Source organism: Monodelphis domestica, chromosome 1, assembly GCF_027887165.1.
Source record: "Monodelphis domestica isolate mMonDom1 chromosome 1, mMonDom1.pri, whole genome shotgun sequence".
NCBI classification, from domain to species: domain Eukaryota; kingdom Metazoa; phylum Chordata; class Mammalia; order Didelphimorphia; family Didelphidae; genus Monodelphis; species Monodelphis domestica.
Window position 1 is genome coordinate 170489213 of NC_077227.1, and position 26145 is coordinate 170515357.

At 32.8% G+C, this 26145-nt stretch overlaps 1 protein-coding gene across 1 annotated transcript in view; it reads left to right on the plus strand.

Annotated features, from left to right (window-relative positions):
• Nucleotides 1–26145, plus strand: part of PRTG (protogenin) — a 135783-nt gene that overhangs the window by 56386 nt on the left and 53252 nt on the right. The window contains exons 3-11 of the mRNA XM_003339999.4: nt 11389–11533; nt 12521–12654; nt 13066–13203; nt 13447–13605; nt 15486–15645; nt 17864–18111; nt 20278–20442; nt 21991–22296; nt 24326–24514. Coding sequence (XP_003340047.1) covers nt 11389–11533; nt 12521–12654; nt 13066–13203; nt 13447–13605; nt 15486–15645; nt 17864–18111; nt 20278–20442; nt 21991–22296; nt 24326–24514 — 1644 coding nt within the window. The remainder of the gene's footprint in view (nt 1–11388; nt 11534–12520; nt 12655–13065; nt 13204–13446; nt 13606–15485; nt 15646–17863; nt 18112–20277; nt 20443–21990; nt 22297–24325; nt 24515–26145) is intronic.

The window sequence follows — 26145 nt, forward strand, 5'->3', positions numbered from 1 at the left end:
CAAAATCAAAAATCAAAACTCTTATTTTATTATTTTTCTTTAAAACTATTTTATTTATTAATCAGTGTTTGTGTTGCTTTCAATTTTGTTCATTTCTTCTTTGATTGTTAACATTTCCATTTTGGCATTTAATTGGAAGGTTTAAATGTGTTGGTTTTTTAGGGTTTTTTTAAGTGCACACCTAATTTTTTTCTCCTTATCTTTATCTATTGAATTGATGAAAATGTATAGAGATATAAATTTTCCTCTAAAACAGCTTTGGACATATCCCACGTATTTTGGCATGTCATCTCATTGTTATCTTAGGTAAAATTATTATTGCTATGATTTATTCTTTAACTCACAGATTTTTTTAGGATTGAATTATTTGTTCTCCAAATAGTCCTTAGTCATTTCTTCAGTGGCCTTTTAATGAATATAACTTTATTGTATATTGCTTTGTAAAATGCCTTTGGAATTTATTTTTAGTATTTCTTATTGTCTTATTGGAACCATTTGTTTCTATTTTATTATTATAATTTTCAGGAAGTTTTTCTGATTAGTTAGAAATGTTTCAGTTTCTGCATAGTTGTAAATGTGCACATGTGTATGGGTAGGAATATACTTCTCAATTACAAATCATGAAAAGTCTAAGGTATTTATCTGGATTTCATATAAAAATTGTGCATAATGCAACTACTCTTTATTAGTTGATGTGAACACATTTGAAAAAGTTTACTTTGTTGAAATTACTTATTTAGTCATTAATTCTATTCCTTGGCTTTGGTTTCTACTTATTTCAAAGTATTCTTAACATTTCAATTTCAAAAAATGAATAAGCAACACAACACTTTTATGTTATATTATAGTCAAACAGATAGCATATACATTTCAGTATTAAATCAAAAGGTCAGCTCAAAATGAATAACTTTTGAGCATGTGCAATATGTTCAGAATTGTTCTATGAATTTCACATCAGTAACATTGCTAATATATTTTGATATATTGTTTTGATATAGATTGTTATTAAACGAACAGACATTTATTTGAGAATAATAATACCAGGAATAGTAATTCAAGATTTATAAAGCACTTTTAAAAAATAATCCTGTATTGTTTAGCTGAGGAAACATAGATTAAGATTAATTTACTTAGGGAAACAATGCTATTAACTGTAAGAACCTGGTCTCACTCATGTCTTTAGCTAATTATAATACTAGTGCCTAATTCTTTCTAATAAATATAATTTACAAATTTTTACTGCTTTTTAGAATATATTAAAATTTTACCATGCTTTTAAAAAATATTTGTCTTGCAAATTCTTCAGTTTTTGCTTCCTGATACCTTAAACAGTGAAATTAGCATTTCTCAACAGTATTTCATGGTTTCTTATGTTTATATATATATATATGTATATATATGTGTGTGTGTGTGTGTGTGTGTGTGTGTGTGTGTGTCTATATACATATATATAAATGTATATACCAGCTATCATTGGAATTGGTAGTATGAAAGTGAATTGAGCCTGACAGGTTGGGGAAATAATAATTATGTTTAAAGTGTTTTGATTATAAAACCCTGAAGGTAACTCATGTGTGTTGGTTGAAAGCTCTGTCATAAAAATGAATGTCATCATAATGCTTATTATTGATCTATAATGTATTATTGACATTTTACATCATCATTCCAGATACTTTTCCCTACTCAAGAGATGGGGTTTTAGATCAGAAATATCTTTTTCTTAATGATATGTTTGATTTTCCCCCCAGAGATTTAAAGGGGTGAGGAGTGATTGTAAGACTACAAGTTAGTGATGGAGAGTTGGGAACAGGAAGCCTGTCTGCTGACAAACTCCACTTCCTGTTTTATTCTCCCCCCAGCCCCTCGGGATTTGCTTGGACTGGTAGAACCTGAGTAGTTTGTTTAAATTGATGTTACTATCCTTTAGTTTAAGTATGTCCATAGCATGATACTATGGTTTACTGTGAACAAACTCTTCTTTTCGGTAACATAAAGGTGATTTACATGTCAAATTTTTAAAAGATGATTTTCTCATGTTTTCATTATATTTAAGAATATTTTAAATTATTTTATATTAGAGAGATAATTGTATTCTGTAAATATTTTATTTAAATTTTTATGTAGTTTAACATAACATTAAATTACAAATGTTACTTATCTTACTTCACTGGGTTGTTGTAAGGAAAACATTTTACAAACCTTAAAGTATAACTCTTAATTTGTATAACTCTCAATTGTCTTGCAAATATGAATGCTGACACAATACTAAAAATATAATATGTTGTTATATAAGTATATAAGTAATATATTGTTAAATACAAAGATTTAATCATATTAATATTTTTAGTCCTCTTACAAATCTTTGACCCAAATTGATTAAGTAGACTAGTGAAAAAGAGGAAGTCTCAAATAAAAAAGGCACTTATGTTTATTGCATTTGCAAGGTTGTTTTTGAGAACCGAGAATGTTTCCAGATACTTTGTTTCTTACCCATTTTATGGAGCTCTGGCCTCTTAATAGCACTAGTTTAATGACTTCTTCTTGAGTTCTTGGTTTATATTAGCACTGGCCATGGGGGAAAGACGCAAGTTACAAAAAGGTCAGGTTTCACAAGACAGCAATAGACTTGTAAAATCACAGTTTACTAGAAGAAATAAAATCAACATTGGGAAAGAAATTTGCATAAACAGAAGTATTGCTGATTTGAGTGAGAACATCTGATAATGACAGAAATTGGTTTAAAAATTAGTTTTTGAGTAAGATATAAAATTGGACAATTCAAAGATGATTGTCATTAGCAAAAAATTAGATTCCACAAAAGTTTAAAATTTGACATTATATTAAATTAGAAAATTAATTTCCTACTTATATACTTGGGGACATGTTTGGACTTTTTTTCTACATAAAGAAATTTTGAATTTGAATTCTAAGTAATTATATATTTTCTGAAGTTGATTTTGTTCATTAAGCTTTTCCACATTTTATCGTCATTAAATAAACTGACAACTGCACTTTTTAAATGTAAAAATTTGCCATTTATGTTTCTCAGCACTGAATGAACTGATTTATGTAACTTATATGACCACTACATATACTGAGTTCAACTGAATTTGAAGAAAAAGGCAAAAAGGAGAGCATATGCTATATTATTGATGCCAATTTTTTGAATAGTCTATTTGTATAGAACACTTTTGAAAGAAAGATGCATATATAAGTAGTATAGCCTAGTGAATCAGTGACTTCTGTTGCATGATTTTGCCTTTAATTTTCAGGATAACTTCCTTAACCTTACTTAAGCATCCCATATCTGTTTTCTAGTATATTTACCAAAGTCAGAGAGAAATAAGAATAAGTTAGGTTTCTCCCCTTCTGGTTTGAAAGCTTCTGAAGCTGTAAAAGAGGGGAAAAACCTTTCCCTTGTCGTTTATGCTTAGGTATTGTGTCTCCAAGGATATCTTCCCATAAAATTATGATAGAGAGGATTGAGATGAAACACACCTTTCTTTTAGTAATGTGGTAGACAACAGGTACAAAATGAGGCAAAAGACCATTAGACATGATCAATGGTTTGCTTGTTTTGTTTATCTGTACTTTATTTAAAGGAAAAGTTCTATTAGGGGTAGGATGGTCCTGGGAAATTAAAGCAATTTTTAAAGAGCATCAATAAGACTTTAAAAAGAAACCTTATTTTAAGTAGGATGAATCAAGTATTTTTCATCTTAAATAGTTTGGGGTCAGAATTACTTTGGAATTAGGTTAGATTGAACAGTAAGACACCAAGGTAAGGTAAGGTAAAGTAAAGTATAGGGAATTTCAATACTGATTACACCAATATCTTTTCTACCTAGTCCATTATTTGTTGAAAGTGGCACAAAACATGAATTATGTCCATGTCATCATTTCCTAAAATTTCTTACCTATTTTAAATGACATTTTGGAGTGAGATTCCCCTTAATATCTTTTTAAATTTAAAAAATAGAGAGAAAAACATATCCTGAATGCTTCCATTTTTCTTAAGCTTTGGGCATTTCAGATCATATTTATATTTACTAGTAATCCTGCTGAATTTCTAGTCTGACAGGCAGTCAATCAACAAACATTTATTAAGTAACTACTCTGTGCCAAGGCACTGGGCTTAAGCACTGGTGAAAAGAAAGAAAAAAATAGAGTCCCTGCTATTGACACAGTTAGATAACTATATTGTCTTTGAAGGCCCTTGTTATGTACATCTTTAATTCCTTTTTTTATTCTCCCTAGTCTCTAGTTTGTACTTAACCTGCCACACTGTACACTAGTATGTCATGCTCTTTACAAACATTAATTCATAGAACAAGCAAAGAAATAATTTGTAAAAGAACATTTCCTTTCAGAGCTTGTCTGAAACATGAAACATGTTTTTTATTTATATATGTATATATATATATATATATCAAATTGTTTTTTATTTGAATCTGAGCTCCAAATATAGCATTTAGCCCTCCAAGGAACTTATGCTTAAACTTATTCATGACATTACTATGGGCACATACCACCGACAGTGCAGATCTCAGCCTATCCATACCTTTGCATCCTGTATGATTTTTACCCAAGTTCTCTCATAAATCCTCCAGAGAAGACCCATTCAATCCAATGATGCCTCCTTCCAGGTATTTTTAATATTACATGATTACCAGGGTTGAATTTAGGGTCTGTTATCCCTCATTCCTACAATATTCCTTCCCCTTTTTGGTCTTATTTTCCAAGCCACTTTTTGTATGCAATTTATTGTTGGCAATAATCTGCATCTTGCTTATAACCTTAACATGTCTCTGTTGTCTTTTGTGTCACCTAGAACCTTGATTTTGGTGGGAAAGGGCAGATTTTTGTAATTAATGATTCACAATTGTATAGCTATGTTGGGCTACTGGTTTTGGGGGGGAGAAAGTTGGTGATGGTGATTTGTATTATCCTAGGGTTGTTGAAAGTGTTACACAATTTCTCCAATGTGTCTAGCCTGCTGTCTTCTTCCTATTTATTTCTGAATATAGTTTAACTGCAGTATCTGTTCATGTGAATATTAGTAGATTAATTCAATGAATACAAAATTCCATTGGGTTTGTGTTTTATGTATTCCAGGTGTCAGGTCCAGAGTTGATGGATGTAAGTATCTTTTGGGGAGGGAGGGAAAGAATCCTTTCCCTAAATCTCTCTGACTTAATTTGTCATCTATGAAAGTTCTAGGAAAGTCATTTTGTGACTTATTTTTTATTATCTCCTCTGAAACCACTCTGGGCTTCTGCTGCTCTGCCTGGTTTCAACTCTAAGGAGCAAGATGTTCCTCCAATGTCAAGGTCATCACTTCTCTTCTCATCAGCATGTTGCTAGCTGAAGCTTTGAGTGATACCACTTTCTGTCCTTTCTCCCCACTATTTGGAGGGCTGGTGGGTTCCTCCCAAAAGCTCCTCCCAAAGCCTTCTGTTCCAGAGGGCAGAAGTTGAGACGTTAAGCTCACTTCATTTTGAGTCTTCTCCTCTACAGAATTTTAACTCCAGAGAACAAGATGCCTCCTATACTGGGTACCCCAAGAAGAGGTGCCCCCTTTCCAGTCTCCTTTTATGTGCTGTCTCCTTGAATTAGTGCATAAGCTCCTTATGAGCAGAAACTATCTTTCTTTTCTTAATTGTATCCTGGAACGTAGCCCAGTGTCTGGTATATAGTAGGTACTTAATGTTTATAGGATTGAATAAGGACAGATTTTATTTAACTTGATAAAGATGAAAATGGTTCATACCTCTGAACTCTTTTGGACTGTAAATCAAGAAATGCTGCCCTTTTTCTGAGTCTTCTCTTTCCTTTCCTCAGAAACTGTATAGTCTATTTGACTCATCTTGCCAGCAAAGGGTTAGGTCTGTGTTGCTCCTTAAGAGTGAATATTTCCTAGTTGCACTCATCTCTGTAGTATCAGTAAGGTCAAAGTCTGTTGATTTGCCTGTCTTTGTCATGTCTCTTGGTTTCCTTACTTTTCATGAAACACCCCTTTCTATTGCACTGCTCCTCTCTAATAATTGCAATGACAGGTCCTCAGGTTTGCTTTTCCTTGTTGTGGCTCTATTTGTAATTTCTTGATTTATGTGGTTTCCTGCTAGACAGATTTCTTTTATCACATGTAGCCTGAGGAGGTCATGATGTGGCTTGAATAAAAGCAGAAGAGAAATCTCTAGCCTTTCTTCCCTCCACCCTTCTTCGAGGGAGACATTCCTGCCAGGGGACAAGCAGGAAGTTGAAGCCAGAAACTTAGCCACTCTGATCTTCTCAGATAGAGGGAGTACAGAGTTGGAATTATATGTCTCCTCCTTTAAATATTATTAATTTAGAAGATACAATTTTTAAAGTTCAAGTTAAACTTCTGATACCTTATTAATAGGGAAAGCAGGACTCCAGCTTTACTTCCAAGGTTTAATTCCCTTCCCATAAAATACTAGTTCCACAATAAACACACATATCAAAGAAACTCATATTTAAGTCTATAATAAAACAGAAATCAGAGAAGCTATACATGGAGGAATATATACCAGACAATACAGTGTGAAGGAGCTCTCCCTTTGGGAGTGAGTTAACAGCCCAACCAAGAAAGGGAATCTTATATCCTGGGGAAATTCCCCATAGTCTCCAGAGTTAGCAAATCGGGGATATGGACATGATGGAGACTGCCAGCTCCTCTCATGTCAACTTGTCCCAAAATCTTATTCTCCCTTCAGCAGTCTGAAATCAGGATTTGTATTATCATCCATCTTCTCCCTCAAAGATGAAAGCCAGAAGCTCTGAAATGAAAAGTAGACCTCAAGAAACCTGAAGGACAGTTAAGCTCCAGAAGAAAATGGAGAGACTTGAAGAGACCAGAGTTCTCTTTTCTTCCATTCTTGACACTTGTACTAGCAGTGCATTCTGTATCTCACTCATCCAAACAATTCCACTCCATCTTTTACTCAGGCCCAGGGTGTTGTTGATCTTTACCCTGAGGAGAAAATCCCATACCACTGGGCTTTGGGATAAGGTCTTTGGCTTTGTTCTGTCATTCCTTTGGACATCTCTTTGAGTATCAATTTGCAGTTTTTGTAATTATTACTTTCATTCTTTTAAGGGATCTCTAGATCTGGGATAATTTTTTATAAAGGCCAATGCTTTTTAAAATTTACTCAATCCTCTAACCTTATTCAACTGGGAATTTGTGCCAAAGCCACACTGAATCTCTTTCTAAGTTCTTGGGTGAGGTGGTTGAACGTTCTTTGTTTAAAATTGGGTTCCTACCCTGACCTCTACTCCAGAAGGTTAGACTCCCCTGAATCTTTGAAATGCAGAACACTATCACTGCTTTCTTTGACATCCTTAGTTAAAATGCTACAGGTGCCATCCTTGTTACTACTGTTAACCTGAGCTTCCAAGGTTTCCATCCTGGGGTTTACCAAGCACTCTAACATTTTCTGACCTTTTTGTGGTCTTGGGATGTGGGGTGCTCTGTTCTTTCTGGCATTAGACACAGAGCCTTGAAGGTTACATTTCTCTATCGTACAAAGCTGGTTATTACCCTATGAGGCTAGATATTATTGCATATTCTGATAATGCCTTTGCTAGTATTCCCCTTTACAGTAGCCCACAGATCTTTGGATAACTTTTTGCAAAGTTGTTTTGCAGTTTCTCAGTGGATTTTTTAAAATCGCTATTTGGCTGATAAGAGTTTTATATTTTTGCCCAAAGTCCTCTGCATCTTAATGATATGTTGAAAGCATATTTAATTTTTTCTCTTATTGATATGATTTATTTTTTAGTTTGGTTTACTATTATTAAATGATGCTTATCTTACACTTATAAGTTATACTTGATTATATGGGATAATTAAATACTACTACTTAAATGTATAAGTATTTTAAGTTTTGAAAAAAATTTTACATGTATCTCATTTAACCCCCCAACAACTGCATTTGGTGGGGTGCTTTTATCCTCAATTTAAAGATGGAGGAAATGAAGCTGAGAGAGATTAAGCAATATTCCCAAGCTCATATAACCAGTGAGTGTCTGTGACAGGATTTGGACTTGGGTCTTCTTGACTCCAAGTCCTCCATTTTATCCACTGCACCATACTTACTTTTAAAATTGTTGATAGTCACTGATGATCCAGAGCCTCCACTATGTCAGTGAAGTTGCACATCTGCTGAATTAATTACATCATCAGAAATGATAGAGTCAGCATGAAGAATAGTATTTGTAATGCTGGACTTGAAGTCCAGAAAGACCTGGGCCTACATCACCATTATTACACTTAGCTATATGACTGCTTCTCTGCTTCCTGGAAACTCCATAGTACTTATCTATCTATCTATCTATATCTATCTTATAGATATCTATCTATATTATCTATATTACTTATCTATATATCTCTTATCTATCTATATAGATAGATAAGAGATAGATAGATAGATAGATAGATAGATAGATAGATAGATAGATAGATAGATAGATAGATAGATAAGTATATATAGTACTTATCTACCATGTCTTGGGTTTCATTCAGATAGGGGAGACTCAAAAGCATAGCAGGGCAGTGATTGCTAAATGAATAACAGTTGATTCCACAATATTCATGAATGATAATGGTCTATAGTTTTCTCACCTTTGTCTTTGTTCAGTTTAGGGATCAAAACTATATTTATCTTGCAGAAGGAATTAGGTAGACTTCTGGCAGTTCTCTATTTTGAAAAAGCATACATAAATAATGGAAGGGTTGATTGCTAATAATTTGATAGAATTTACTTTTGAATTTGTCTGGACCTGGTGCCTTTTTATAGGCTAGTTTGTTAATAGTTCATTTGATTTCACCTTCTTAATAGATCACTTCATTAGATTGTTGGTTGTATGCTTCTTTTTTTGTTGACATGGGAATTTTGTCGTTCAGTAGATAATTATCCATGTTTTATTTGATTGTTAAGATTTCTTAATTTGAAACTGTAGTTGGTATTTTTTATCATTCTTGTGATATCAACTTTCTTGTTAATTATTTGGATGATTTGGATATGGTCTCTTTTTTTCCTTTTTTAAAAAAGTCTCCCTGTTTATATGAGTTTTATTCATCTTTTTTTAAAAAAACAGCTCTTTATAATTTCCTTTGTTTTCTTATTTCCAATTGTACTGTTCTTTACTCTGTTATTTCTCTTTCTATTTTCTTTTTGTTATTAAGTTTTTTTTTAATTACATGCTTAACTTCTTAATTTTCTTTCTGTCTCACTGAAATTTGTTGTTGTTTTGTTAAATTCATTCAGTTATGTCTCACTCTTCATGACTCCATTTGGGGTTTTCTTGGCAGAGATACTGGAGTGGCTCACCAGTTCCTTATCCACCTCATTTTACAGATTGAAAAAACTGAGGTAAACAGGATTAAGTGTCTTGCCTACAGTCACAAAACTAGTAAGTGTCTGAGGTCAGATTTGAATCTAGGACCAACATGTGTGTAAAAGAATACTATACAAATAAAATGACTGCTTTGTGAAAACTAACAGGTTATATAAAATAATAGCTGACATTTATATAATTAAATATTTCTATAAAACATATTGTTCTTTACAAAACACTACAGCCATTATTTCTTTTGATCTTCACAATAACCCAATTAAAGTAGATAAAATAGGAGTGTTATCCTTGTTTTACAAAGGAGAAAATTACATACTGAAGATTTAAAAACTACTTATTGCTATTCATTGCCCTCAAATCATCAAATATTTCTTGAACCTTTATTGTATATTGGGTCCTGATAAACCAGAGGTTCTTAAAAAAACTTTTGTGTTAGGTCAGTAAGGAAGGAAAGGAAGATGAAAGAAGTAGGAAGGATGGGAGGGAAATAAAGAAGGGAAGAAGAGGCTCTATTAATGTTTGTTGTTTTTCTGAAGTGCTTTTTCTTCTCTTCTATCCTTTATTACAAGGGATGGCTTACTAGTTAGAGGTATGTGTGTGTGTGTACACATGCTTGTGAGCACACACTATTTTTGGAAATGAAAGTGCTGTAAAAAAAGAGATAACAAAGATTTTTAATATTAAAATAATAGCAATCCCACCAAAATAAAAAATGATTTAAGAGTTTATAGTCTTGACCTATAGAAAGTATAAACTTCCAGTCTTGGTATGTAAGACCCTTCATAAATTGACTCAGCCTGCTTTTCTAGCTTCATCTCATAGTTTTCCAGCATCATTAGCATGTAGTTCAGTCCCTTTGTGAAGCATATGCTTAATGAATCAAATTATTATTTTTTAAAACCCTTACCTTTCATCTAGATTCAATACTGTATATTGGTTCCAAGGCAGAAGAGTGGTAAGGGCTAGGCAATGGGGGTTAAGTGACTTGCCCAGGATCACACAGCTAGGAAGTGTCTGAGGCCAGATTTGAATCTAGGACCTCCCATCTCTAGGCCTGGCTTTCAATCAACTGAGCTACCCAGCTGCCCCCAATAAATTGAATTATTGAATTGAATTGTTAATCTCATTTTACTATCCTTGACCTCCTACTTTTCATTACAACTCAAAGGAATGAACCTTGCCTTATTCTTTCTTATCTTTCCTATCTTGTTGCCTTTGCTCATGAAAATGCCCTTGCCTACAATGGACTCTTCTCTAATTTCCCTCTGTTGAAGTTTTCCCTTCTTTAAAATCCTCATTCAGATTCTTCCTCTTCCATGACACTTCCCCTAAACTTTTCCCTCCTAGGTGAAAATGACCTACTGATTTCTAATCTAAACTCTTTTTTAACTCTTATCTTCTATCTTAGAATCAATACTGGGTATTGGTTTTAAGGCAGAAGAGTGGTAAGGGCTAGCTAGTCAAGTCTGAGGTCACATTTGAACCCAGGACCTCCCATCTCTGGGCCTGACTCTCAATCCACTAAGCCACCCAGATGCCCCCCTAATCTAAACTTTTAACAATTTATTTATCTTGTTCCCTGAATTGTCTTTCCCCTTTCCATACTATCCAAATATTCTTACTTTTGAATGTACCCACATTTTTTCTGGAAATGAAGACAAACTCTCCCTACATTATTAATTTTCTCTTTCTCAATAACATATATTTCAATGTATATATGTATGAATATTTTTATTCTACCCTATCTTACCTCAGGATCTTCCTTATCCCCTTACATCTTTGTGTTTACAAGTTCCAAGGAAATAATAGGTCAGAATTAGGAGGGCTACTATCATGACATGGAGAACAAATGTCTGTTTGGCAAAATTACCCTTTAAATGATCTTTACACATTTGCTTAAGTGGGCACATTTTGGCAATAATACAATTAGTATTTCAATCTTTTAATATCTGTCATTTTCAAGTATTTTTTTCTTTACCATTCTTACCTCCTCAAACTTTATTTCAGCCATTTCTGCATTTGAAGTTCAACCAGTTTCAATTGAGGTCCAAGAAGGTGGGGTTGCAAGACTTGCTTGTAAGATTACTTCACATCCTCCTGCTATCATAACTTGGGAATTAAATCGAACAAGCTTACCATTGGCCATGGACAGGTAAATAATTTTTTTTCTCTGTTGGTAGGACTATTAACTTTTTAACGACCTTTTAAAAAGAGTTATTAGAGATAGTTCAAGAAAAAGATTATTAAAATATTAATTTTTTTCCCTGATGAGCAATTAGATGAGCCTCATGCTTTAGTACAGAAATTTGCATTCTCTGTGCCATGTGTATTAAAGGTTACTATTAGGATTATTGAAACTAGTCTGCTATTATGTGCTTGGGAGGAGGTGGCAGAGTTGTCCCCTCAAGAATATTCTTTCCCCCTATCCGCTCCTATGTTTGTACAAGTAGACTCCGGACTCCTAGGAGTTGTTCTCATCATATCTATGGTTATAAAATTACTAGATTCTCCAGACTTATATATCTTATAATTTCATTTTATAATGGTCATTGCAACAATTCCCTTTCCTTTATTGTGGGAGGGGCAGAGGTTAACCTCTTAGCATGTGTCTTGTCAAAACTGTGAAACACTGCTTTAAGCACTTTAATTAATGGGATCTGTCTAGGACAAAAACATTTTCTAGAGTGGGTACAGGGTTGCCCAAGGAAACTTATTTATTTGGGACTTTCTTAGTATTAATAGCTAAAAGGCTAGAAATTAAGAGTTTTTTCAAATAATATATAGGTTGCCAGTTGACTGCAGTCTTGAATACCGGGCTTGCCTTTGTAAAACCATATGGTTAATTTTCATTTTTCATGTATGCATTCTTAGGATATACAATTCAAAATTTATTTTCATAGCTACATACTATAAAATCTCTTTTCTTTTTTTGAGAGCAGAATTGGTCCAAGAGAAAATTATGGAATTAATTGTGTTTTGAAGGTGCTTAATTTAATGCATTTTATACATTTCTTTGAAAAGTGGTAAAAGTAATATATCCCTTCTTAGTAAGAAGGGATATATTAAAGAAAGGTATATAGTAAAAGAAAAAACTAAAGCTAGTACAAATGATTCCATTTTCATTTTGCTTTTATAATAGGATAACAGCTCTGCCAACAGGAGTGTTGCAAATCTATGGTGTTGGTCAAAAGGATGCTGGGAATTATCGTTGTGTTGCTACTACTATAGCCAGTAGACGTAAAAGCATAGAGGCTACTGTAACTGTGATCCCAGGTAACAAAATGGACATTCACTTTTTGGAGAGGCTTTTTCTTATTTTATCTTTTGAGAGACATTTCCACTAAATAGAAACTATTGTGATCTCTTTGTAGAACCATCATTTTTTAAATTTTAAAGTGGCAGCCTCAATTTTCATTCAAATGATCTTATAGAATGACTTATCTACCAAAGATTCTAGCATCTTTACTAAAAACTGAGTATGTTCCATTGGTTCTTAAAATATATTCTTCTTTGTTTGCTTTTTGCTTTGTAGATTCCAAAGGAAGTAGTAATATTTAATGAGTTAAAGCATAATAAAAATTGAATGATGAATTTTCAAGTAAACACTAAAAAAGTTTGTTATATTTATTGCATTTCACAGGTTATTTCATTTTTAATTATATCTATTTATTTTTATTTTCAAAGCTAAGGAGTCTAAGTCATTCCACAAACCAACTATTATAGCAGGTCCACAGAATATAACAACTTCTCTGCATCAGACTATTGTGTTGGAATGCATGGCTACAGGAAACCCTAAGCCAATCATTTCTTGGAGTCGTCTTGGTAGGTCTGGCCAAAAAACATTTTTGTTCATTCCATTATAATAAATTAAATGTTTATTATAATTATACTGCTGTTTCTCCTGTAGGACTTTTCTTTGTAGAGAAAAGTTTTATACTTGTTTGCAAAATACAGGGGAAATATGCCTTATGTAAATCTGCTTTACACCATCTAAGTACTTACTCCATAGTTGTAGTATTTGAACAGATCTTAAATCTTTGTAACTGGTTCTTTTCTTTGAAATAGATCATAAGTCTATTGATGTATTTAATACTCGAGTACTTGGAAATGGCAATCTCATGATATCTGATGTTAAACTGCAGCATGCTGGAATATATATTTGCCGTGCCACTACCCCAGGCACACGGAATTTTACAGTCTCCATGGCAACTCTAACTGTACTAGGTAAGTTGACTTCTTCCTTCCATTCAAAAGAATATTAAAATTTCCTTTTTTGCTTTCTTGTTTTTTATAACTGAGAGTCTATCTTTTATTGTGTAGTCTAGTTTTTATGTATTATTTAAGTGGTTTGGGCTCTAAGTTTATAATTAGAAAATTAGAATGACACATTAAAATCCAATTTTATTTCCATAACCACCTTACCCATTCACGTTATCCTGCCTTTCAACCCACTTTTAAAATTTCATTTCCCTTTTTTCTATAAAAATACATATATCAAAATATGTAGCTTTTTAATGATGCTAAATGGAGAGGCAACTGTGGTGGTTTGGTGGAAATATAATGGTGTCAGAATCAGAAGGACATAGGTTCTAGTCCCATGTGTGGTATAATAGGTTGGTGATCTTGGAATGTTCCTGAACTTTTCTGAACCTTAGTTTTGTTATTTCAAAAATGAGAAGCTTAAACTAGATGATGCCAGAGGTTCTTTCCGGATCTAACATTCTATGATAATAGATACCATTTTAACAATAGTCTCTTTTGGAAGCAGCCTCTGAGGTGATCCAATTCAAACCACTTTTTCCCATTGATCTCATAATCCCATTTACTATATCCCTCTTGAAGGTTTCTGAGGATTAAGAATTCATTACCTGAACTATCTCATTCTGCTTTTGGACTGATCTAATTATTAGGAAGTTTTTTAATCATTGAACTGAAATTCACCTCTCTGCAACTTCCACTTGTTCCTAGTTCTACATTTTGAAGCTAAAAATAACAAGTCTAATTCTACCTTATTGCAATCCTTTTAATATTTGAAAATATCTATCTTTTTTGTAGTCTAATTGATTTGGTTCCTTTAGCTGATCCTTATATTGCATAATTACAAGTCACCTCACCACTTTCTTTTGGATATGAACTAGTTTGTCAGGTTTGTTTGTTTTGGTGAGCCTGGGTTTCCCTGTTTCACTTAGACTGGAAGTGAAGTAGCCTCCTATGGGTTCAATCCCACTACCAAGTGACAGAGAAGCTTTATTTAAACTGCTTCATTTTTCTGTCCTTCATTAGGCAACCTGGTGGCCCCTCCATTTCCAAAGACTTATCACATTTGTGCCAGACTAAGTATAAACATCCAATTGCCTTCCACTCTACTGTACCTTAGAACTCTTAAACCCAAACCATCCATTAGCTTCAGTTCTCCTGGTGTGTGCCATCACACCAAACAGTCAATGTTCTTTCAACACTAAAAACTGTGAATATAATGCTCTAGATGTAGTCTCACCAGGGCAGAAACTGCCATGACCCTTTTTCTATATATTTCTTAAGTCTTACTTCACATTAACTTTTATAATTCCATGTCACACTATTGAATTATATTGAAATTGCAATCTACTTGTGTAGTTTTGCAATTGATTTTTAAAAACTTAAACCCAGCTCCTCATATTTATCCCCTTTTGTCTGTTGAGTGTGATTGTGTTATCTCTCTCTCTCTCTCTCTCTCTCTCTCTATATATATATATATATATACAGATTTACATGTGGACATACATTAATATATTTACATGTATAATTAGATATTGAATGTATCTATATCATAAATATCTATCTATCTAATGTCTATATATTTGTATAGCTATTTAGGGAGTTTCTTAAAAGGTAAAATAGATATTGCTGATGAGCCAGAGAATTTGGTTTTGTAATTTGTAAATATACACAGCTCACAACTGTCTTCAGAATGATAGAAAGGTATTTTATTGATTGGCAAAGAATCACATCTTAGTTGGTGTGGGGAAAATTGGGTTCACTAGCTATCCTTTCTTTGAATTCTTCCATTTGAGATCGAGAAGTATTTTTGATTTTGCTTTTTTTAAAAAAACTTTTTCTAATAGCTCCTCCTTCATTTGTGGAATGGCCAGAAAGTTTAACAAGGCCCCGAGCTGGCACTGCTCGTTTTGTATGTCAGGCAGAGGGAATTCCCTCACCCAAAATGTCATGGTTGAAAAATGGAAGAAGAATTCATTCAAATGGAAGAATAAAAATGTATAACAGGTAATATATATTAACTTATGTATAGTTTTTAATATCATAACTTTAAACCTATCACTATTGATAAGAAATTGATATTTTATATCCAAGTGGGATATAATTCTTTTAAAAGTTATTTTAAAGTGAAACAATTTGGTTGATAAATATCCAACACTCCTTGATATTTTTACAGAAAGTATTTAAAGCATCTTTGATTATTCAGCCTTCCTCATCTCAAATAAATATCCATTTTAGTTGTTAAGCCTTTTAATTTCCACCTCCACATGTCTTGAATTCATCCTTTTACCTCTAATTCTACTGCACCAAACCCTTGTTAGGTGCCTTAACAAATGCCTTCTGGACTATTTTAGTAGCCCCCTAACTGGTCATTTTGTTTCCATGTTCTCTCTTTTTCAATATGTTCTTCACATACTGTCAAATTGGTATCCCCAAAAGACATGTTTGACCATGTTATTCCTCTGCTCAAAAAAGAAACAATGGCTTCCAATTTCATCTAGAATAAAATATAAACTCCTCTGTTTGATACTTAAAATCTTTCACAGACTAAATCCAGCTTAACTTTCCAGGTTTGTTACCTATTGTTTTTCTTTAAGCATTCTACTGTCCAGCCAATATTGCTGTTCCTTGGACAAAAGTCTGTCATATACATGCCATATATATAATTCTACTTCCTGGAATATATTCCTTCTTTATCCTTTCTTCTTATAATTTCTGCCTTTCCCACAAAATCAAAATTGAATCACAATGGATAAAATCCAGTTCCATTGTTTAATAATTAAAAAAATGTTTATTAAGCATCTACTCTGTGTCAGGCACTGAATTAAGTGTTGAAACTACAGATTTTTTAAAAACTGACGCAGTCCTCTTTTTCAAAGAACTTACACTTTAATTGGGTGAGACCACGCATAAAAGACAATTCAGATGCAGGATAGATGAAAAGTCCCAGAAGTCCTAAGAGTGCTGGGGTAGTATGGATTGTGTAGCCCAGAAATCCTTAGTAACAAATTGTGCAAGACCCCAGACACTCTAGGGCATAAAGGCATAAAGGAAGATTTAACTGGCAAGGCCTGGAGGACCTTAGGGTGGACAGTGGCAAAGCATATAGTTAGAACTAGTGATCATCTGTCACAGTAAAAGGAATGGAGTACTTGACTCTTCATTTCATCCAAACCTGTGGAGTCTTGGGGAAGGGGAAAGTGAGGAGGGGACAGGAGAAGGATGCCATTAGTGATGGCAGATTTTGCCATAGTCTTCTCATGGGAGAGGATGAAGAGAAATATAAGGAGGGAACATGCCTCTAGTGGTTGCAGGTCATCTCCTCAATCTTATTAATGGTGCATATCAAAGAGACAGAGTGGTACAGTAGAGAAAGCAATAGATTCAGAAATGAACACACCTGGGGTTTTAGCCTTACCTCTGTCAAAAACATGACTTTGGGTGAGCCTCTTGGCCTTTCTTGGCCCAAATCTCTTTTGCTATAAAAAGAAGATTAGAGTAGACAATCTCCAGTTTTCCTCCTAACTCTAAAATTTTCGGACAACTTGATAGATAGATAGATAGATAGATAGATAGATAGATAGATAGATAGATAGATAGATAGATAGATAGATAGATAGATAAGATGTATATTGATATAATTTATGTATTGATAAACAAACAGAAAACCCACTCATTGTATTATTTTGCTGTTCATGTAATTTTTCCCCTGCACCCTTCTAATCTCTCCAAGAACAGCAGGTAATATTATATAGATTGTATATGTATTATCATGTAATACATATTTCCATGTTAAAAAATGAATGTTTATCAAAATTGTAGTTTATACTGAATAAAATATTCTTATATCAATTTTGTTAATTTGTAAAAATGAAATAATGAATATATATTTAATACTATTGTGTGTTGTGTTAGTAGTACTGGTCCATAAGACCAGTATGAGGACAAATTTTGAAAATACTTGCCAGTTCTACTAAATAGAGAGAATTTGATTACAATTGAATGAGTAAGCCGTATCACCCATGTGAGTTATGGTAAACTTAACTGTCTTAAAACTAAAGGTAATGTTTCCTTATAACTAACTTAGGCATTCATCGGTAATGAATTTTGGATCAGTCAGAATTTTATTTTAGTGTGAGAAGAATCAATAATCACTAAAAACTTACTTTTTGTATCACATTTAGGAATGTATATGACTTGAATAAAATATTTTTCCTTCTTTTAGCAAATTGGTCATTAACCAGATTATTCCTGAAGACGATGCGATTTACCAATGTATGGCTGAGAATAGCCAAGGATCTATTTTGTCCAGAGCTAGACTGACTGTAGTAATGTCAGAAGATAGACCTGGTGCTCCTTGTAATGTTCATGCCGAAACTATGTCAAGTTCAGCCATCCTTTTGGCTTGGGAGAGGCCACTTTATAATTCTGACAAAGTTATTGCTTATTCAGTGCATTATATGAAAGCAGAAGGTGAGTACTACTAAAAGTTTGTTTTAAAATTCCATCAACTATAACAGATTTCCTTTTCAGTACAAATTATTTCATTATAATCTTCCAACATTATAATCTTCCCAATGTTTTGGGGTTGGGTTTTTTGAAAGTTCTGTTTAGCTCTATAAACAAAATTGTTAATGTAACATAGGTATAATTTTAAAACAAGTAGTATTCTCCCTCTCCAAAAACACAAACAACCAATCCAAGCCTGTCTTATAGGAAAGTTTTAAATTTTGCTGTGTTTAGAGCATGTATAATTCTTGAAGCCTAACATAAAGTATGTTTCACTTAATAAAAATTCTGAGATGAAGGACTTATTAATTTCATTTGTATTGAGATTTAAATTCCTTAATTAATATTTAGTCCAGAGATTAAAACGTTTTATCATTTAGATCATAATTATTCACAGAACACAGTAAGCTTTAATGTAAAGGTAGTTTTCTTTAACAGTTGATAATGAAGTTATAAAATATGTATTATCATTCTCCATGCTTGTATACTTTTCAAAGCATACTCATATGCTTTTTACAGTCATGTGAAGTTATACTTCTTAAATTGGATAAGAAGTTCTTTGTTGAACCTATTTTTTTTAATTAAGTTTGAAATTGAATCCATCTTGAAGTTTCTGTTCATTTCTGTTGGGTCTTATCTAAAAGCCTTAAATTTTACTTTCAGAGAAGAACAAGAAAGATAAAAAGAAAAGCTTTTCAGAAAGCCTAAACATTTCTCCAATGGTATCAAATAACATCCATTAGTTAAATACATTCATTTTTTAATTGCACATCAAGCCTAGCATTTATGAAATATAAACTGAAAGCAACTTAAACTATTCCAGAAGAATAGTGTTGTAATAATGTTATCTGAAGAAACTAACAGGTGGGGTTTTTTTTTGTATTTTAAAGGGGAATATTTTACATTTAAATTAGGGGTCATGGTAGCAAGAAAGAATGAAGGTCTGATGAAGGGAGTATGTTAAAGTATGTTAATTCCCTCGTTAGTGATTTAGAAAAGGCATAAAAGGAATACTGATTTTGGTGGAAGGCTGCTCTTGTTTTCTATTATAGTTGTTTGATTAGAACCTCCACATGAGGCCTACTAGCCTATTCAAGGACAGAACAAGGCTCTTTAATTTGAACTCAAGAACCTTGTTTGGCAGGTCAGAAATCGTACTATGGGATTCCTAATTAACAAGCTATTAACTAGTCTGTTGTGAAATGCCCATAATCTTGTCTAATTAAAATGCTATCAAGTTAATTCAGAAATGTGGGAAAACTTAATAGTGGAATTTGCCTTCTGTTTTGTTTATAAATTCAGTTGAGTAGAGCAGGGACTGAATCCTTTAGAGAGTTTTGATTAAGTTGACATGCATTCGCTAAGAATTGTGAAGGAAACATAGTAGTGTTCAGTACACTTGTTCCACTTTACAGGTTCAGTCTAAAGGAATTAAATCCAACAAAGACAAACCCTACTCTATACCTTGCCATTCATATTTTAATAAGAATTGATGAGAATTTATTTTCCTTCAAAAGAGACTCATTATAGGACAAACCATTTAAAAAATCACTTTCTGTGCTAGTCCTTTTGCTTTCAGTATAAAAGAAAGTAAAAACTTATGTCAGTCTAATTTAATAGAATTGTTAGGAGCAAAATGAGATCTTTTGCTAGATAACTTTTTTGTTTGTTTGTTTGTTTGAAAAGCAAGTAATCGCATCACATCCTCTGTGGTCAAATATGAAGCCTTTGCAATTAGTTTTGTTTTTTTTATACATTGAATTTAAGTAAATAGAATTAAGATCACTTTGAATGACAAGACTTTACAGAGGTTTATTTTTTATTACTGTACACCGTCTACTTGTGTTTTGACTCAATATTGAATAAGGTTTAAGTAAGATTAGTTGTATTAAGGATGACTTTATTCAGCAAAAATTGCCAGCTATGGTAATTTGTGACAAAATACTGTTATTTCTAGGAAGTTGCTCATTTCCAATTTGTACTTTTTTTAGGGGAATGGTACATACCAAGTAGGGAGGTAAAGATTTAAAGGAGGCCTTTATTACAATGGTAGAACTAGGTAATTTTTATTATATTTCAAGGCTATATAATTTTCTTAAATAGTAATTATTAATTATTTCTTTAATTCAGGTTTAAATAATGAAGAGTATCAAGTAGTCATTGGAAATGATACAACTCATTATATTATTGATGACTTAGAGCCAGCCAGCAATTATACTTTTTATATTGTGGCATATATGCCAATGGGAGCCAGCCAAATGTCTGATCATGTGACTCAGAATACACTTGAAGATGGTAAGAAAATAACCCTAGAAAATGAAAGTATTTTTATTAAAATTGATGCACTTTGTAATTATCCCCTAATCTTGAGTTTTGAATTATGGAGAATATTAACTTTTATATTTTAAAAATTGAACAGCAATACTCATGTGTCATTTCTGGTATGGTTTTAAGTTATATTATTAAGTGTATCAAAGTCATTTAAATGTTATGGTATACATAAAAATGTTTTAATAATTAAATTAAAATTTAATAGTACTGTATATATTTGTTTCCTTAGCGTCAAGACATATAGTTGAAAAAAGTTACTTTGAAATTTTTTCACATCGGGAAAGATAATGCATCTAGAATTAGAAGAAAAACAGTGAAATGTACACTCTTTGCTGCATATTTCTCTTTAAGCATCTTATATCTAAGATATAAGGGGATATCCAAGATATCCAAGGAAACTGACATAAATATACAAAAATAAGAGACAGTTCTCAGTAAAGAAATGGCCAAAAGATTTGAATAGGCAGTTTTAAAATGAAGTAATGAAAAGTTATACATAATTTCAGACAGAAGACTCTAGGAATTAGCTGGGTTCTGGGAATTGGAAGATTAGATTTGAGATGAAACTTAAAAGAAGCCACAGAAACCAGGCATAGTGGATATATTCTCCTAGTTTGAGTGATGGTTGAAGATACAATGTAATTATCAGATGTACCCATTTGTGTCATTTATTACAGACTTGCCCAGTTTGAGAAAGATATTATTTGGTAGTTAGCAAATATTAATAAATATAAAAACAATTTTAAAAATTCTGTGCCTATAACAAAAACTGTTTCTAATCTCCATCCACAAGAATAAAGTTACAGGAAAATAAAAAAAAAAGATTGGCCACAGAATATTGAATTTTCTGGCGATTAAGACTCTCAAAGAGTCTATAATCTCCTTTATCTTAGAAAGTACTTATACCAATTAATTTACTAATCTTTGAGGGGGTATTGAGGAAGTATTAGTTTATTGTCTAGCCATTCAGGTAGGGTCTGAGTCTTCATGACCCTATGTACCATAGCACACCTAAAATAGTATTGTCCCTGGGGATTTTCTTGGCAAGTATACAAAAGTGGTTTGCAATTTTTCTCTCCAGTAAGTCACCCACCTTTTGTCAGAATTCTCCACTATGACTAGCTTGTCTTGAGTAACTGTGAATAGCATAGCTTTTGGTTTAAGGCAGTGATCCCAGAGGGGTATTAGTTCATTAATGAACCTTATAAGCAGGATTTATATCTGCTTTTTTATGCATTCATTATAAGCTTGGTATTTTTGAATGCATAAAAAAGATTTAATAAATATTCACTTGTGGATAGAGTGCTAAGCCTCAACTCAGGAGGACCTGGATTTAAAGATGGCCTCAGACACTTCCTAGCTTTGTAACCCTGGGCCAGTCACTCAACCCCCTATGCCTAGCCTTTATCCTTCTCTTAGAATTGTTACTAAGGTAAGGATTTTTAAATAAATACTCACCAATATGTTTAATTCCAAATACATATCAATGCTCCCATTTTTTAATATTTACAGTTCCTTTAAGACCTCCAGAAATTAGTTTGACAAGTCGAAGTCCCACAGATATTCTCATCTCATGGCTACCAATCCCAGCCAAATACCGGCGAGGCCAGGTTGTCCTTTATCGGGTGTCCTTTCGAATCAGTACAGAGAATGCTGTCCAAGTTCTGGAACTTCCAGGAACCATTCATGAATACCTCTTGGAGGGCCTGAAGCCTGATAGTGTCTACCTGGTCAGAATTACTGCTGCAACAAGGGTGGGATTGGGAGAGGCATCAGTGTGGACTTCTCATAGGACACCAAAAGCTACAAGTGTGAAAGGTAAACTTTCTTAAATACCTAAACTTTCCTCTACCATGATATTTGGGTCTAATAGGTTTGGATTTGAAATTAGAAAATTTTCTGTTTGATGCTTCATTGAAATCTGCTTCATTTTCATTTGTCTGACAGTACAAACTTTGAAAATTTATTCATTTTTATAGCAGTAAGTCTGTTTCCCATAATTTTGTCTCTTTTCCTTCTTCTTAAATATTCCTTTTTCCATTCTTTCACTTTTCCCACTCATTTCTTCCCTCCTCCAATCTTTTGAAAGCCTTGTTGCTTTTTTTAACCTTTCTTTTAAATTTTCTCTCTCATGATAATTTATTTTCATATAACCTTAGCTCTCAAAATCTTACATTGTGTATTCTGTTGTGTGCTTGACAAAACTGCATTTTTGATCATTACAAGACAAAAAATTCTTTTTTTCCCCTAAGTAGTATCAAGAACAAAAGAGAACATCAATGGCCTATTCCATTGCCTCAGTTCTGGTTTCAAAAATACAGAAATTCTGAGAAACATTTCATTTTAAAACTAAATTTTGATTGCATCAGGAAAGCCATGTGGCAGAGCTGTATTCTCTATATCAAAAGAATGGCTCTTGTTTGGAGAGCCTGGGTGAAGCAGAAATGTATTTCTTTTAAAGATTGACGTTAGCAGTAAATAATGAGCTATAGAAAATAGAGACTGGTTAGAAGGGGAAAAAAATGTCCAAGAATTAGTTATATGAAGTGCAAAAAAAATTTGCAAGAGAAAAAAAATCTACTTGTAATTAGCATCTTTTTGCATAGAAATCATTAGTTTACTTTAAAAAAAACTCCTTTAACATCTTGTTTACACTATTAATTTGTTTAGGCATTTCTTCACATATAGAATGAACTTGGGCCTTCATTCTGTGTAAATGATCATCAATTACAAATTAATGAGTTTTCTTGGTGAATGTGAGGTGGTTGTTATTGTTTTTAAATCTGATCAGGCTGATATCAAGAACATTTGCTTTAGAGAGAGGGAGGGATGGAATACGCATTTATTAAGTGCCTGCTTTATGCCAGATGTTGTGCTAAGTGCTTAACAAATATTGTCTCTCATTTGAAATAAAACCTAGAGATTCTATGATGTCCTCTGAGACTGTAAACCAGGTAATTTCTCTATTTACTCCTAAAGCAACCCAATTCAGTTAAGAGAGCTCTAATAGTTAAGAATGTTATTTCCCCATCTAAACCTAAATAGTCCTTTCTGTACCTTCCACCCTTCCACCATGGTCCTACTTCTGCTGTATGGGAACAAGGAAGACAAATTTAATCTTTTCTCTAATGCTGTTTTTGTTGTTGTTCAGTCATTTTAAGTGTGTCTGACTCTTTTTGACCCTATTGGGGTTTCTTGGCAAAGATACTGAGGTGATTTGCCATTTGCTCATTTTACAAATGAGGAAACTAAGGCAAACATGACTTAAAGCTGTCTGAGACTTGATTTTAACTTGATTCTTCCTGACTCCACTATCCACTGATCCACATAGCTATACCTTCTCTATGCTAGTCCTTTAATTATTAGAAGATAGGAATCCATCTTTTCTAAAAATTTCCCCAGACTAAATATTTCTGAATTCTTTGAACTAGTTTTATGTGACATGATCTTGAGTACCTTCAGTATTCTGCTGGCCCTCTTTTGACACCTTTAGCTTTTTATTATTGTTCTAAAATGGGATTTGAAGAAGTGAGCACTGCAATCCAGATGTGGTATTAGGCAGTTTTGGGGGTGGTTTGGGATAACAGTATTGAGAAACATTTATATTCTTCAGTGTTCTCATTCAGAAGATGAAATTCATTTTTATTTGCTCTAGATTTTCCAATTCTCTGTTAAACTTGATGCTTTACTTTTCATTTATCGGTTAGATCTGTTCATCTTTGAGAAAGGAACACTCATGCTTCCTTAATCCTTGACTCTATGTCTCTAAGTGCAACCTAAAATGCAATACTTATGTAGATATTATGTTTTTCTTACTTGATTATGCTTTTTATCTTTAAATCTCCAGCCCCCAAATCTCCAGAATTACGTTTGGAACCTCTGAATTGTACCACGATTACAGTGAGGTGGCAGCAAGATTCTGAGGATACAGCAACTGTTCAGGGCTACAAGCTATATTACAAAGAGGAAGGGCAGCAGGAGAATGGACCAGTTCTTCTGGATGCTAGTGACCTTCTTCATACAATTAGTGGTTTAGGTGAGTGTATAACTTGGTTATTTCTTTTTTCCTAGCAAAGTAAGACAAAAGAATTCACTTAAAATAGGAAAAAGCAAATATAGTAACAAATAGGAAAATAATTTAAAATGTGTTTCTTTCCTAAACCACTACAACTTACAACAAAACAGTTTCTTCTATTGTTAGAAGCTTTTCAAAATTTCAAATTCTCGTTTTGTCTCCTTATGTTCCCTTGACTTTATATCTCAATTTCTCTCCAATGTATACTTCTAATAGGGTATTAGATTAGTCATAGTTAATTATTTTGGGTGGGTAAAATAAAAATACAGAATAGAAACATAAGGACTTGAAGTTGATCAACAGATTTTTGTTTAAAAACCTGAGTAGCCAGTACCCAGTGTAGCAATGAGAAATATAACTAGATATAAGATTAACATAGCTTTAGGAATGGAGATGGATCATGGTAAAAACAGTGAGTAAAATTGGGCCTCACTATTTGGAACAAATAATAGCTCCTATCACATGGGAAATTATTTCCTTCTCAATTTTATATTTATAAGAATGAGGCACAGCAAACAGAAAGTAGGAAAGGATTGGGAACTTCAAAGACATTAACATAGAAAATGGATAAAAGAGAGAGTTCAAACCCAGGACATCAGAAGCTTTACCTTTATGACAGACAATTAAAAAAAATAAACAAGTAAGTCAGAAAATCAGAACAAAGAAAACCATTCAGAATAGGTTCAAAGGGGAGAGAAGTAATGAGAATAACAAAACCAAAAGGAAGTTTTTAAAGTAAAAGGGTAGGGGTATTTTGAATAATTTAACTGTTCAGGAAAAGAGTAGACAAAAAGAGGTATAAATAAATAAATAAATTATTTACATTCAAGAACTTTGGATAGAACAGATAAATTTAGAGGAGATAGAAGGGAGAACCTTTTGGGAATATATGAGTGTCAAAGTAATATGAGCAAACTTAATTGCAGGGACAAAATATTGACTTGAATGAAGGAGATAAAAATAAATACAAAAGAAATAAGTAGAGGAAAATGCCAGCATAAGCATCATAACTTTGAGTATAATTGGACTATATAATCTATTCAAATGAAAGATAATGACAAGACTTGATAAGAAAAAAACCAACAATTATTCACATAAGAAAAAACCATCAAAAAGTAAAGACACATATAGAAAGGATCAGTAGCTGAGGCAAAATTTACTGTGTCAGGCACTTTTTTTTAAAGCAGGAGCTATAAGCATGCTATCAGAGAAAGGAAAAATAAAAATCCATAATAACAAGAAAATAAAACAAGGAAAACTACATTACATATAGAATCAACATCAAAATTATGTACATGCATCAAATGGCAAAGTCTAAATTCAAAAAGGAAAGTTAACTGAATTGCAGAAAAATGTAGCTAATAACAATTATAGGAGACTTCAGTGTTCTTCTCACAAAGTTAAATAGATCTAACAGATAAACAAAAATGAAAATATCAAATCGAAGAAACTGTTTAAAAATCTAGAACCTAAAAATGTATTTCATATTCTGAATGGTATTAAGGAAAAAAATGTTTTATCATGTCAAAGAACTGTGACTTCATTAGTATAGGAATTCATTATGAGGAAACTCCATCAAGGAATATCAAGAC